The sequence below is a fragment of the Odocoileus virginianus genome, chromosome 17 (genome assembly GCF_023699985.2).
Source record: "Odocoileus virginianus isolate 20LAN1187 ecotype Illinois chromosome 17, Ovbor_1.2, whole genome shotgun sequence".
Classification (NCBI taxonomy): domain Eukaryota; kingdom Metazoa; phylum Chordata; class Mammalia; order Artiodactyla; family Cervidae; genus Odocoileus; species Odocoileus virginianus.
The window spans coordinates 22736562-22751610 of NC_069690.1; the positions used below are offsets into that span (position 1 = coordinate 22736562).

The 15049-nt window shown below is 42.1% G+C and overlaps 1 protein-coding gene across 1 annotated transcript; it reads right to left on the reverse strand.

Annotated features, from left to right (window-relative positions):
- Window positions 1-13115: 13115 nt before the first annotated feature.
- Window positions 13116-14054, reverse strand: LOC139038942 (olfactory receptor 1A1-like). The gene has a single exon (XM_070478403.1). The coding sequence runs from the start codon at window positions 14052-14054 to the stop codon at window positions 13116-13118; it is 939 nt and encodes a 312-aa protein (XP_070334504.1).
- Between the last annotated feature and the right edge of the window lie 995 nt (window positions 14055-15049).

Consider the following 15049-nt stretch of genomic DNA (forward strand, 5'->3'; position numbering starts at 1 on the left):
TTTCTTCCTGGTTCAGTTTTGGAAAGTTATACTTCTCTAAGAACTTGTCCATTTCTTCCAAGTTGTCCATTTTATTGGCATAGAGCTGCTGGTAGTAGTCTCTTATGATCCTTTGTATTTCAGTGTTGTCTGTTGTGATCTCTCCATTTTCATTTCTAATTTTGTTAATTTGGTTCTTCTCCCTTTGTTTCTTAATGAGTCTTGCTAATGGTTTGTCAATTTTGTTAATTTTTTCAAAAAACCAGCTTTTAGCTTTGTTAATTTTTGCTATGGTCTCTTTAGTTTCTTTTGCATTTATTTCTGCCCTAATTTTTAAGATTTCTTTCCTTCTACTAACCCTGGGGTTCTTCATTTCTTCTTCCTCTAGTTGCTTTAGGTGTAGAGTTAGGTTATTTATCTGACTTTTTTCTTGTTTCTTGAGGTAGGCCTGTAATGCTATGAATCTTCCCCTTAGCACTGCTTTTACAGTGTCCCATAGGTTTTGGGTTGTTGTGTTATCATTTTCATTCATTTCTATGCATATTTTGATTTCTTTTTTGATTTCTTCTATGATTTGTTGGTTATTCAGAAGCGTGTTATTTAGCCTCCATATGTTTGAATTTTTAATAATTTTTTTCCTGTAATTGAGATCTAATCTTACTGCACTGTGGTCAGAAAAGGTGACTGGGATGATTTCAATCTTTTTGAATTTACCAAGACTAGATTTATGGCCCAGGATGTGATCTATTCTGGAGAAGGTTCCGTGTGCACTTGAGAAAAAGGTGAAGTTGATTGTTTTGGGGTGAAACGTCCTATAGATGTCAATTAGGTCTAGCTGGTCCATTGTGTCCGTTAAAGTTTGTGTTTCCTTGTTCATTTTCTGTTTAGTTGATCTATCCATAGTTGTGAGTGGGGTATTAAAGTCTCCTACTATTATTGTGTTACTATTAATTTCCTCTTTCATACTCGTTAGCGTTTGCCTTACATATTGCGGTGCTCCTATGTTGGGTGCATATATATTTATAATTGTTATATCTTCTTCTTGGATTGATCCTTTGATCATTATGTAGTGTCCATCTTTGTCTCTTTTCACAGACTTAATTTGAAAGTCTATTTTATCTGATATGAGTATTGCGACTCCTGCTTTCTTTTGGTCTCCGTTTGCGTGGAATATTTTTTTCCAGCCCTTCACTTTTAGTCTGTATGTGTCCCTTGCTTTGAGGTGGGTCTCTTGTAGACAGCATATATAGGGGTCTTGCTTTTGTATCCATTCAGCCAGCCTTTGTCTTTTGGTTGGGGCATTGAACCCATTTACATTTAAGGTAATTATTGATAGGTATGGTCCCGTTGCCATTTATTTTGTTGTTTGGGGTTCACTTTTATACCACCTTTCTGCGTTTCCTGTCTAGAGAAGATCCTTTAGTATTTGTTGAAGAGCTGGTTTGGTGGTGGTGAATTCTCTCAGCTTTTGCTTGTCTGTAAAGCTTTTGAGTTCTCCTTCATATCTGAATGAGATCCTTGCTGGGTAGAGTAATCTAGGTTGTAGGTTATTCTCTTTCATTACTTTAAGTATGTCCTGCCATTCCCTTCTGGCCTGAAGGGTTTCTATTGATAGATCAGCTGTTATCCTTATGGGAATCCCTTTGTGTGTTATTTGTTGTTTCTCCCTTGCTGCTTTTAATATTTGTTCTTTGTGTTTGATCTTTGTTAATTTGATTAATATGTGTCTTGGGGTGTTGCGCCTTGGGTTTATCCTGTTTGGGACTCTCTGGGTTTCTTGAACTTGGTTGGCTATTTCCTTCCCCATTTTAGGGAAGTTTTCAGCAATTATCTCCTCGAGTATCTTCTCATGGCCTTTCTTTTTGTCTTCTTCTTCTGGGACTCCTATGATTCGAATGTTGGGGCGTTTCACATAGTCCCAGAGGTCCCTGAGGTTGTCCTCATTTTTTTTGATTCTTTTTTCTTTTTTCCTCTCTGCTTCATTTATTTCCACCATTTTATCTTCTAACTCACTTATCCTTTCTTCTGTCTCTGTTATTCTACTCATGGTTCCCTCCAGAGTGTTTTTGATCTCATTTATTTCATTATTAATTTTTAATTGATTTTTTTTTTATTTTTTCTAGGTCCTTGTTAAACATTTCTTGCATCTTCTCAATCTTTGTCTCCAGGCTATTTATTTGTAACTCCATTTTGTTTTCAAGATTTTGGATCATTTTTATTATCATTATTCTAAATTCTTTTTCAGGTAGATTCCCTATTTCCTCCTCTTTTGTTTGACTTGGTGGGCTTTTTTCATGTTCCTTTAGCTGTTGGGTATTTCTCTGCCTTTTCATCATGTTTAGATTGCTGTGTCTGGAGTGGGCTTTCTGTATTCTTGTGGTTTGAGGTTCCTTTTTATTGTGGAGGTTTCACCCAGTGGGTGGGGTTGGACGATTGGTTTGTCAAGGTTTCCTGGTTAGGGAAGCTTGTGTCAGCGTTCTGGTGCGTGGAATTGGATTTCTTCTCTCTGGAGTGGAATGGAGTGTCCAGTAATGAGCTTTGCGATGGGTCTCTGTGTTAGGTGTGACTTTGGAGAGCCTGTATGTTGACACTCAGGTCTATGTTCCTGCGTTGCTAAAGAATTTGCGTGGTATGTCTTGTACTGGAGCTTATTGGCTCTTGGGTGGTGGTTGGTTTTGGTGTAGGTATGGAAGCTTTTGGATGGTCTCTTATTCCTTAATGTTCCATGTGGTCAGGAGTTTTCTGGTTTTCTCAGGATTTGGGCTCAAGTCTCCTGCTTCTGGATTTCAGTTTTATTCTTCTAATAGTCTCAAGGCTTCTCCAACTATACAGTACTGATAATAAAACTTCTAGGTTAATGGTGAAAAGATTCTCCACCGTGAGAGACAACCAGAGAGGTTCACAGAGTTACATGAAGAATAGGAGAGGGAGGAAGGAGATAGAGGTGAGCAGGAGGAGAAAAAGGGGACTCAAGAGGAGAGAGACAGATCTACGCAGTTATCTGTTCCCAAAGTGTTCTCTGTAGCCCAGACACCCACAAAGATTCACAGAGTTGGATTGGGAAGAGAAGGGGAATGGAGGAAGTAGAGGTGTTTTGAGGGAGAATAACAAAGATTGAAAATCTAGTGTAGAGGTTAGACTCTTTGAAATACAATATTTAAAAACAAAAACACACAAAAAAATTTAGAACTGTATATGAAGTTCAGTTTTAAAATAGGGTTTCTCTCTCTCTTTTTTTTTGTGTGGCTATAGTGAAATGAAAATGAAAGTTAAGGAATAATAGAGGAGTATTAGAGGACTCTAAAAGGAAATAGGAGAGAAAAACAAGAAAAAGAAAAAAAAAAAAAGAAAAGAAAAAAAAAATTTTTTTTTCCCAAATAAAAAAATCGTAAAAATATATGAAAATGAAAGTTGAGGAGTAATGGGGGAGTAATAGGGAATTATAAAAGAAAATGAAAGAGAAAAAATAAAAAATTAAAAAAAAAAAGGGAAAGAAAAAAAAATTTTTTTTTTTTAAAATTAAAAAAAAAAATGTACATATATATCTAGGAATTTCTCTGAGGTTGTTGCGGTCAGCGTAGGTTCAGTTCAATTTCAGATAGCTCCTCTTTCCAGCTTACACTTCTCGATATCTGTAGGCCCCTTCCCGTGTATTCGGTGTTACCTTCAGGGATTTTAATCTGTTGCACCGGTCCTTTCTGAAGCGGTTCCCTTTGTTTATTTGGCTTCTGTTTGCTGTCTCTTTGGTGTCTAATTTCCGCCCTGACACAGGCGGGCGGAGGTGATCTCTTATTTAGGTTCGCTAGTTCAGTTCAGTCCTGCTACGGGGAGGGCGGGGCGCTGCAGACAGACACCGCTCTGTGTGGATAGCGCTCACCGTGTTCCGGCCACACTGGGTTTGCCCCGCTCACGGGTGTCTGTGCTTTCGCCGTCTACACTGCTCAGGCTCCCGGCTGCTCTATATGGAGCGGGCCCTGCGTTGAGTGCGGTTCCAGTTTTCGGGTACTCCACAAAAGCGCAGATTCGGTTGCTCCTGCGTTTTGTGCCTTCCCCGGCCTGAGCGGTTCAGGCAGCCAGAGGCTTAGGCGCACTCTCCCGGGTGCAGCACGCCTTATCCCTCCGCGGCGAGCGACCCAGGCAGCCAGAGGCTTGGGCGTATTCTCCCTAGGTGCGGCGCGCCTTTTCCCTCCGCAGCGAGCGGCCCAGGCAGCCAGAGGCTTGGGCGTACTCTCCCGGGTGCGGCGCGCCTTTTCCCTCCGCGGCGAGCGGCCCAGGCAGCCAGAGGCTTGGGCGCCCTCTCTCTCCGGGTACGGCGCGCTTTTTCCCTCCGCGGCCCCAGCACGCACTGCCAGTCGGGTCTCAGGAAGTCTTTAGCTAGAACCCGGAGGCCTGTTTGCAGTGTGGGAGGGGGTGGCTTCTCAGGGGTTGAATTTGCCCTTTTCCCCTCCCCTCTGTCTCCTACCTCCAGCGGGGATGGGCCGGCTCTTCTCTGGAGATTCTCAGTCCCTTTGTTTTGCGAACCGCCAGTGTGTTCGGGCCGGTTAATTTTGTCCCTTGCTATCCCACAGTTTAAAAAAGCTCCCTCCGATTGCTCTCAGGGTCTTCGGGCCGGACCTCACCCTAAGCAACGCCGCCCGCTCCTCTCCGTTCCGCCCTGCTTGTTCCTGGCGGGTACAGGCGTCTGGGGTACTTTTCTGCTGGGAGTTGCTTTTAGGCACGTAATCTGTGGGCCTTGTTTAATTTTTCCTCCCGGTTACAGTGCCGAAAACTTCCCCCAGTCCCGCCAGTGAGAGGGTTTCCTGGTGATTGGAAACTTCCTCTATTAAGACTCCCTTCCCGGGACGGGTCTCCGTCCGTAGCTCTTTTGACTCCCTTATTATCGTTTATATTTTGTCCTACCTCCCTTCGAAGGCAGTGGGCTGCTTTTCTGGGCGCCTGATGTCCTCTGCTAGCGATCAGAAGTTCTTTTGTGAAATTTGCTCAGCATTCAAATGTTCTTTCGAAGAATTTGTAGGAGAGAAAGTGGTCTCTCCGTCTTATTCCTCCGCCATCTTGGCTCCTCCCCCTGGTCTCACATTATTAATATTTGTCCATTCTTTGAATGAAAGACAATAGCTCCAGGTTGAGGTTATAATCATACCAGTATATGACATCCCAGAAAGCTGCATTCACAGAATACCACATAGAGCCTAACAACCACATAGCATATAGCATCCCTTTCCTCTTTATTGTAGAATTTCTTGCTCATGTTTGCCCCGTTTAGTTGTTCATAGAACCCATGAGAAATGTGTTCTTGCAATTTCATACTCCAGGGACAATGATGAAATTGCAAGAACACATTTGTTATGGTCTGTGGGCTTCCCTTGTGGCTCAGCTGGTAAAGAATCCACCTGCAATGTGAGAGATCTGGGTTTGATCCCTGGGTTGGGAAGATACCCTGGAGAAGGGAAAGGCTAGCTATTCCAGTATTCTGGCCTGGAGAATTCCATGGACTGTATAGTCCATGGGGTTGCAAAGAATCGGGCACGACTGAGCAACTTTCACATTCAATTCTTAGGTTGGATTGATTAGGTTGGATAGCTTAGGTTGGACTGAGCGACTTTCACATTCAATTCTTAGGTTGGATTGATCTCAAGATCTGTTAAACTGAAGATAATTAATTCTGTGTGGTACTGAGAAGCCAAGAGAATTGAGAACCTACTGATGTGTCCCTGCTGTATACTGGTGCAAGAGAGGCTGAGGCAGGACTTCCCTGGTGGCCCAGTGGTGAAGATGCCAAGCTTCTAACGCAGGGGCCATGGGTTCCATCTCATCCCTGGTTGGGGAACTGGGACCCCATGTGCTGTGCCGTACAGGCCGAATAAAAAAAAGAGAGAAAGGGGGCTAAAGCATGAGGGACCTGTCTGTGATACCTCTGTGGGCCCAACAGGATCCTATCATTCCTTTCACTAGCAAAGAAACCAAGATGTTTAGCGTTGTGATTTTTTTCTGTAACCTTTCCTGGAGGTGCCGACAGAGGCCTTCTGTACCATGATAAAGGCCAGATGAGCTGAACCACTCTTGACTCAGAGTACGTTATTGTCTGGTCTTCTAGACTTGATCATCCTAATCCAAGTGAGGCTAAGTTGGTGTCAACCCACTTGTCCTGTTTATCCCTCCTTTGTGCTGGAGAGACCAGGGGTGAGGAGCTGCGATTCCTTATCATGGCAGGTAAGCAGCAGCCTGTTCATGCATAAGTTGCATAAACAGATCTATGGGGAATGTGGAAGCTGAAATGACATCCAGCAAATGACTCTCTTCTTTCTTTCAGAAATGGTCACTTAATAGTCTTCTCCAAGTTCATCTAATTAAGGACACAGAGAATAAAGCAACCCCGAATATGGGTGACCCGGGAGTATGGGTTATTCTTGGAGTCTCTTTAGAAAGCGGAGCTTCCCTGGTGGTTTAGATGGTGAAGAATCTGCCTGCAATACAGGAGAGTCGGGTTTGATCCCTGAGTTGGGAAGCTCCCCTGGAGAAGGGAATGGCAACCCAGTCCAGTATTGTTGCCTGGAGAATCCCATGGACAGAGGAGCCTAGTGGGCTACAGTCCATGGGTTGCAAAAAGTCAGACATGAACACATGACTAACTTAACTGGAGTCTCTTTAGAAAAGTGGACAACAAGTTCATGTGTGTGCTAGAAGTGCTGGCATGATACACCCTTAAATCATCTATTTAATGGTTTAAACACATTATTCCATTGTATTAAGTAAAATAACCACATAATTCTATGCTGAAAAATCTGCTTTAACTTTTTTCTACCATGGGCAAAAGTTAATTAGTAAAGTGATCCTTTAAGAAAGGATGTAATATGACTTGAAACAGGTGGTCTTTGGTGCTCAGACTCCATTGACCACGCAGGAATGGCAACTAGCACAGCTGAGTGGACAGAAGCTGGGAAGACAGAGATGTAGGTGGTTCTCTGCTGGTTTCTGCTTTTTCCCCTGGTATGGGTGCTTCGGATATAGTGATATTGAGTGGAGGGGTTGGAGCAGCACTGCTGAGGTGTCTCTGCTCCAACCCTGGTGCATGCATACATACATGTGCATTATTGTTATGGTGGTTTTCACCCTTACTCAAGGATTGATCAGGACCTGGGCTGGTTCTTCTTATGGATGAGCATGTGCATGCTAACAACTGCGGTCTCCATGCTGGCTAGTGGCAGGGACTTGCTGAACCATCTCCACTTTTTCCACGGTGCAGCATGCACTGGCAATTGCAGTCTCTGTCTGGTTAGAGGCAGGGCTGGGTCCTGACCTGGCTCTGTGCCTTCCCTGGTAAATGCTCACGTGCGTGGGCAATGGTAGCCTTCTCTTTAGTGGGAAGCGGTGCTGGAGCAGGAGTCTGTGTGGGCTGAGGGATGTGCTGGGGTCTTCCTGGCAGGTTGGCCAGAGAACCAAGAGGTTTCCTATCTGCTGCCTCCTCACTGGGATTGAGAATATCCAAATTTGTGCACAAGCTCTTTAAGAGCAGAGTCTCAGTTTCTCATGGCCCTCTGATAAGCCCTTCTTGTCTTTCAAGCCATATAAGGGGGCTTGTCTTCCTAGTGTTGGATCCCAGGTCTGGGTTGCTTAATATGTGGCTTGAACCCCTCCATCCCCACGGAGGATCACTGAGCCCGTGTCCCCGGCTTCTCTGGTTCACCTGTTATGGGTGTAAGTCCTGACTAGATTGCTTCCCTTCTACTCCTACCAGACTCCGTGTGGTTTTCTTTACAACCTTGGTTGTAGAAGAGCCATTTTGCTAGTCTTCAGTTCATTATCAGTAAGAGTTATTCTGTTCTCTCGAAACATCCACCCTCGCCTTCTCCCACAGAGTCCAAAAGTCTGTTCTGTACATCTGTGTCTCTTTTTCTGTTTTGCATATAAGGTTATCATTACCTGTCCATATATGTGTGTTAGTATACTGTAATGGTCTTTATGTTTCTGGCTTACTTTACTCTGTATAATGGGCTCCAGTTTCATCCATCTCATTAGAACTGATTCACATGAATTCTTTTTAATGGCTGAGTAGTATTCCATGGTGTATATGTACCACAGCTTTAAACAGATCACCAACCCAGGTTGGATGCATGAGACAAGTGCTCGGGCCTGGTGCACTGGGAAGACCCAGAGGGATCGGGTGGAGAGGGAGGTGGGAGGGGGGACCGGGATGGGGAATACATGCAAATCCATGGCTAATTCATTTCAATGTATGACAAAAACCACTGCAATGTTGTAAAGTAATTAGCCTCCAACTAATAAAAATAAATGGAAAAAAAATAAATTAAAAAAAAGAAACTCTAGAGCTGAAAATTGCAGTTATTTGAAATAAAAACACACGTTGCTGTTTTAATTTACACAGCTTGGTGACATCCTGTATGAAAATCCCATAGCCCAGCATAGAACCTAATAGACTGCAAAAAAAAAAGCAAAACATATATATATATATTAGTTAAGTGGAATTAATCATAAACCTGTCGTCTGGAGCTACACAGGATAAATGTAATACCTTTGATATTAGAAAGATTCTAGATATTAAAAATCACAGCCATCAGTTATTCTGTCTGAGAGGAGTGTTTTATACCTCCTCTGTGGGTTAGCTGTCGAGTCTAAAGAAGAGCATTAGGCATGGGGAAACTGGAGTCAGATCTGGAGCAACATCGTACTAATGAAAAGGTATTTAGGGCTTCCTGTGGTCCAGCGGATGAGAGCTCACCTGCCAATGCAGGAGACCCGAGTTCCGTCGCGCGTCTGGGGAGACCCACTTGCTGCAGAGCCGCTCAGCGCATGCGCCACCACTGCTGAGCCTGTGCTTTGGAGCCTGCAAACCGCAGCTCCCGAGGCCTGGGTGACCTGGAGCCCTTGCTGCATAACTAGAGAAGCGTCCACAGTGAGAGGGCCGTGCCCCACAACTAGAGAGCAGCCCCCACTAGGGGCGGCTGGAGAAAAGGCCACACATCAACAAAGACCCCGCACAGCCAAACATAAATAAACAATAACATTAGGTAAATAAGTCACTTCTCCTTTCAGACATACGGCTTTTCTCTCTGTAAAGGGGGACTGTTTCCCTCTATGTCCCAGGGCTATTTTGAAAATTAAGAGACCATACTATATGTAATGTAGTAAATACATATGACTGTATACATATGCATATTCAATACTTAATAAAATATCTACTTTCTCTAAACCTGCATGGCACATTTTGCATTTCCTTTGTAGATCTTACCATTTTCTACCTTGTGTTGGTTATTTTTTTTTTAAGTCCCACAGGAACCCTTGAAAATACACCCAAAATGGAACTAATTTTTCTTAAATTGCTCCTTTGTTAATTATTTTCATTAAAGGCATCATTTTCCTTCTAGTGGCTCAACCCCAAAGTCTTGAAGACATCTGCTTACTTACTAGTTTCATAAAAATTATGCATTTTGCCTTTATTTCCACATGACCTTTATATCTAGACCCTTTATCTTTGGCTTTACTGTCTCTCCTCTAGATTACTCTGTGTGCGTGCTAAGTCACTTTAGTCATGCCTGACTCTGACCCGGTGGGCTTTAGCCCACCCCAGGCTCCTCTGTCCACAAGATTCTCCAGGCAAGAATACTGGAGTGGGTTGCCATGCCCTCCTCCAGGGGATCTTTCTGACTCAGGTATTGAGTCTGCATCTCCTGTGGCTCCTGCATTGTGGGCAGATTCTTTACCGCTGAGCCACTGAAGAAGCCCCTCGGTTGCTCTAGGAGCTGCCTAGTTAAACTTTGGTCTTACCACTCGTCCCTGCTTTCTTACTGTTATCCATTCAATCTTAAACAAAAACATTCACCATTGCTTCATGCAGAGATTTTGTTACCCATCTATCTAGCATTATAAATCGTCTAGGACCACCTGGCAACTGAGGAGTTTGGACTTCAGTAGTAACTTCCATCTAATGACGTGGTACTCCCAGTTGCATTCTCCTGACTCTCCCCTCTTGAATTTCCTCCCATCTTGAATCCTATGCTCATCTTTGCCTTGCTTTTGTTTTTAATACACTTTTATTGCATATATGTCTATTCCCAGAAAGTTTACTATTTGATTTCTTTAACTGTTTATAATCTTACAGAAGGATATTGATAGTAATCTTTGGGGGATATACATTTTAAAATATTACTAAGATCCATCCAAATTGTAGCATGTCTCTGTGCGTCATCTAGAAAAGAAGAGATTTCTCTGCTGCCTGAGTGACTAATCCAATTACCAAGGATATTGTGTTGCTGCTACACTTTGTCTAGAATTCTGTCTGGAATGCCTTTTGTATTTACATACCCAGTAGCAGAGACTGCTAGCAGCTGTGTCAACCAAAGAAGCAAAGAGCAGTTCTGTTGAGGACTCAGACCCCTTCGGAACCAAAGTTCCGGTCACCTCATCAGGTGAGGACCAAGTGGCAGCTGTTCAGTACCTCTACCAGATATGCGAGCATCAGATGTGTGGTCATTCCATCCTGTGTGCTCCTAGGTTCTGATAGCATTACCTTCCCCTTCTGTTGCCCTAGCCATACGAGAGTTAACTTCCTGAATTAATAATTTCTGGCTTACCTTGGCATCCATCTTTTTTCTCCTTTAGTCTCTTTCAAGATATACCTGTGTATTTAATTCCTTGTTTTAAATCTTCTTGGTTCAAAAATACCTAATGTGACTTTTGTTTTCTGAATGGACCCTAATTTTCCTGACTTGCCATATCTACTATGCAGTCTTTTCCGGACAATCTCAAGACATTGGAACTTGAAGTAATTTAAATTGCAATGTTAACATTACCCCAGGCAAGCACGTTTGACAGAATCAAAGGGCGATGGGTAGGACAGTGACTAGCTATGTTGATGCAATGATTTTTATTTGCATTTAAAGTTACAAACATACATATAGATTCTTATGATTGTTGTAGGGAATTTAATAGAGGAGATCAACTTGCCTTATCTAAATTCAAACAGAAGAATAACATGGGAAAGATGGGGCAATTAAATGGTATGGGATTCTCCTAAGAGTCTACATCCATTTACCTGTAACAGCAAAATTATGCAGTCATCAAAATTGTTGCATTCTTTATTTAAACATAATATTGCAGTAATTATTTATTTAATATAAATTTATTAAGTAGTTACTGTATGTCTGCCCTAAGTGTTGAAGTTACAAATCTTCACATTAGTGTGGGAATAACAGGTAAAAAGATTATGTAATATTTTTACTGACCAATCTTGAAAATTCTCTACATTAAATACCTTCATTCCCTCCATGATTTGGTCATTCATTCACACAGATTCATATGCATTTGTAATCAAATCTTTTTTGATTAAAAAGAAGATAATTGGGGTAAATCTCATCCTTGGTATTTTACAGACCCAGAAAGCATTGAAAGTGAATAACGTCATTATCCAATGCCCATGGTCAGATTCTTGGGGATCTGAATGATCTACAGAAGATAATAATTTTATATTTTTATTGCCAGTTAATATAATGGATACAAAACAACTTGCACATTGTTCCAAGGTACACTCAATCTAACCATTCAAAACATTATTCTGTGTGGATATATTTGAGGACAATCATTTGTATGTTATTAATATTTTTTAAAAGTTTTATAATTATATCATGAACAGAATCAAATCATAGAGAGTAGAGTTCCTAAGTGGTACTTAATTACCTTCTGGATTAACTATCTTTTTTTTGAGGAATATTACTTACATGATGAGAGCTGGTCATCCAGAATGAAAGCCTCATCCTTCCCAAGCCATGCTGGAAAAACATGGTTGCATCGTTTTCAATACTGCTGTCTTTTTTTTTTTTTCATTTATGATTTGGCAGTCAATTTTCTTGTAACTTTGTTTCATGCTATAATTAAATCAGCCTTTTATTATATTAATTAAACCAGAATATTTATTACTTTTAGGTGCAATGACTCTATTGATGAGTGTCATTTTAGTAAGATTTTAGAGAGAATCTTATACTCTTTTGAAACAGTCTAGTTTAATTAACAATACAGAAAGAACAAAGTATCCACTCAAGTAATTTCCTTTAAAGATTTCAAGGGTTGGGTAAATAGTGTCTCTGGTGGCTCAGTGGTAAAGAATTTGCCTGCCAGTGCAGGAGATGTGGGTTCATTCCCTGGGTTGGGAAGATCCCCTGGAGAGGGAAATGGCAACCCTCTCCAGTATTCTTGCCTGGAAAATCCCACGGACAGAGGAGTCTGGTGGGCTACAGTCCCTGGGCCAGAAAAGGTTCAGACATGACTGAGCAACTAAACAACAACGACAGAGAGTATCTAGTCTGATTATGTCTATCATTACCTGCATACGTGCTGAGGCTCTTCAGTCATGTCTGACTCCTTGTGACCCTACCCTATAGACTGTAGTCCACTGGACTTCCCTGTCCGTGGGATCCTCCAGGCAACAATACTGGAGTGTATTGCCATTCCCTCCTCCAGGGAGTCTTCCTGACCCAAGGATTGAACTGGCATCTCTTATGTCTCCTGCATTGGCAGGCAGTTTCTTTACGACAAGTGCCATCTGGGAATCCCCATGTCTGTCATAATTAGATTACAATTCTGAGGCTGATATTTTCATTTGTTCATCCTACTTTTTATCAAGAATTATTGGATACACTTTATATAACCGAGGTTATAAAAGGTACAGTGATATAACAGCTCCTGCCTCAGAGATTAGCAAGCATAGTAGGGCTGATTAACATCATAGTCCAATTAAAATTGACATTCAAATAGTGATTTATATCCTTCAAACCATGGACTTTGGTTTAAAGTGAAGTGAACTTTGGTTTGAATTGTGAAATCCTCACACCTGTGACAGTGGTGGGACAGATATTATTATTCCTAATATGTAGATGTAGAAGCTGAGCTTCAAACCTTCTCAGATTTACTCTGATAATCAGTATCTTTGCTGGGATAAGAACCTAATATTCCTGGGCTTTCACTCTGCTAAATGGACAATGATGAGTACAGAATGATCTATCATAAATTGATTTCTGAGAAGAGGACTTTCTAGCTGGAAAGAGCAAAGAAAGCTTCCTCAAGAGGAATGATGGATTTCCAAGTGCACCCTAAATTCTAAGGGCAGTCTCGAATGTAGGATGACCTCACATTGATTGTGAGAAGATTCTCCTGCTGAAGAGTTTCCCCAGGGCAGCCTTCATGTCCCGATTCCTCAGACTGTAGATGAAAGGATTTAACATTGGGGTCACCACCATGTACATTACAGTTATCACAGCATCCTTTAGGCTGTAACTAGTCAGAGGGCGGAAATACATGCCCATGACTGTCCCATAATACAGAGAAACAACTGTGAGGTGGGAACCACAGGTGGAGAAGGCTTTGAGCACACATTTAGTAGAGGGAACCCGTAAGACTGTGGAAAAGACCCGAACATAGGAGATGACAATGCACAGTAATGGCACAGAGAAGACACCAACTCCCAGGTACATCATCTTCACGTTAAAGTGGATGTCAGAACAGGACAGCTTGAGCAAAGGGGTAATGTCACAGTAGAAGTTGGCCACTTCCTGGTTTCCACAGAAGGACAGGCTAGCTGTGAGCAGAGTGTGGGGGAGGGCATTGCCATTTCCAACCACCCAAGACCCAATGACTAGCAGGACACAGGTCCGTGGGCTCATAATTTTTGTGTAATGAAGTGGACGGGTGATGGCCACAGCTCGATCATAGGCCATAGCAGCCAGGATGTAACTATCTGTGTTAGCCAAGGCAATCATGAAATACATCTGTGTTAGGCATCCTCCAAAGGAGATGGCTTTGGTGCCCAGGAGGTGGTTGGCCAGCATCTTAGGGATGGTTACAGAGGAGAAGAAGATGTCAACAAAGGAGAGGTTGGCAAGGAGAAAATACATAGGGATGTGAAGGCGAGCATCAAAGCGAATGGCCAAGATGATGAGCAGGTTTCCAATCAGTGTGATGGGGTAAATGAACAAGAAAAGGACGAAGAAGAAGTCTTCCTGTTCCTGATGACTACTAACTCCTAGGAGTAAGAAATCCAGAACAGAGGAATGGTTTTGTTTTCTCATAGCTCCTTTGTTAGCAAGGGAAGAGAAGACACCAGAATTTTTAGTGAAGTACTGTGTCTAATATATCTTTATTAACCACACTGAATTGCCTATGTTCATACTTGCATATACTAAATTGAGAGATAATTAATATTTGGGGGAAATGATCCCTTTTCATTAATCTAATTGTCAGAGAACCTTTGACACATACTAAGAAGATCAGTGATGCCCATCTGCCTGATTAAAAACCTTTGATTTAATCATTTAACAATTAAATTTCAATTTGTGTGTGCTAGATACTTTGTAAGGCCTTGTGGAAAAACCATGAACCTGTCGAAAATATGGTTGTATATTTATTTACTCGACATATATGACATAGTCTCTGCTCTTAGGGACCTTATTGCTTCATGGAGAATCCTAAATGTCACAGGATTATTGTACATGAGAGGAAAAGGACAGCATTTTAGAGTATTGAAGAAAGAACTTCAGTACAAAGAATGTGTTGTACATGGAGCATCCTGAATAATTAGAAACTGTACTACTGGCTGATCCCAGAGCCCAGGTGGTATCAGGTGTCTGCACTGGTGTTAGAATTCACCTGCCGATGCAGGAGATGCAGGAGACGCAGTTTCAATCCCTGGGTGGAGAAGATCTCCTGGAATAGGAAATGGCAACCCACTCCAATGTTCTTGCCTGGAAAAAATTCCATGGCAGAGGCGCCTGGTGGGCTACAGTTCATGGGGTCGCAAACAGTCAGACGCGAGGCTGAACAATGAGCACACATATGCAGATCAGAAAGACAGCTGGGAATAGGTCCCAGCAAAGCAAGCCTAGTAAAATCCCTCCTCAGGTGTTCCGTTTTTGATGTATATGTTTTCTACTACCTTTGGTAGGTTTTACCTCTTTTCCCAAAACCCTTTTAATTATATATGAGCTCAAAAACTTTGTTTTGCCTCCCTTTTGTTATTTTTTTTGGTAACTCATTCACTCCATTGTGGCCTCAGTAATGCTTTAAG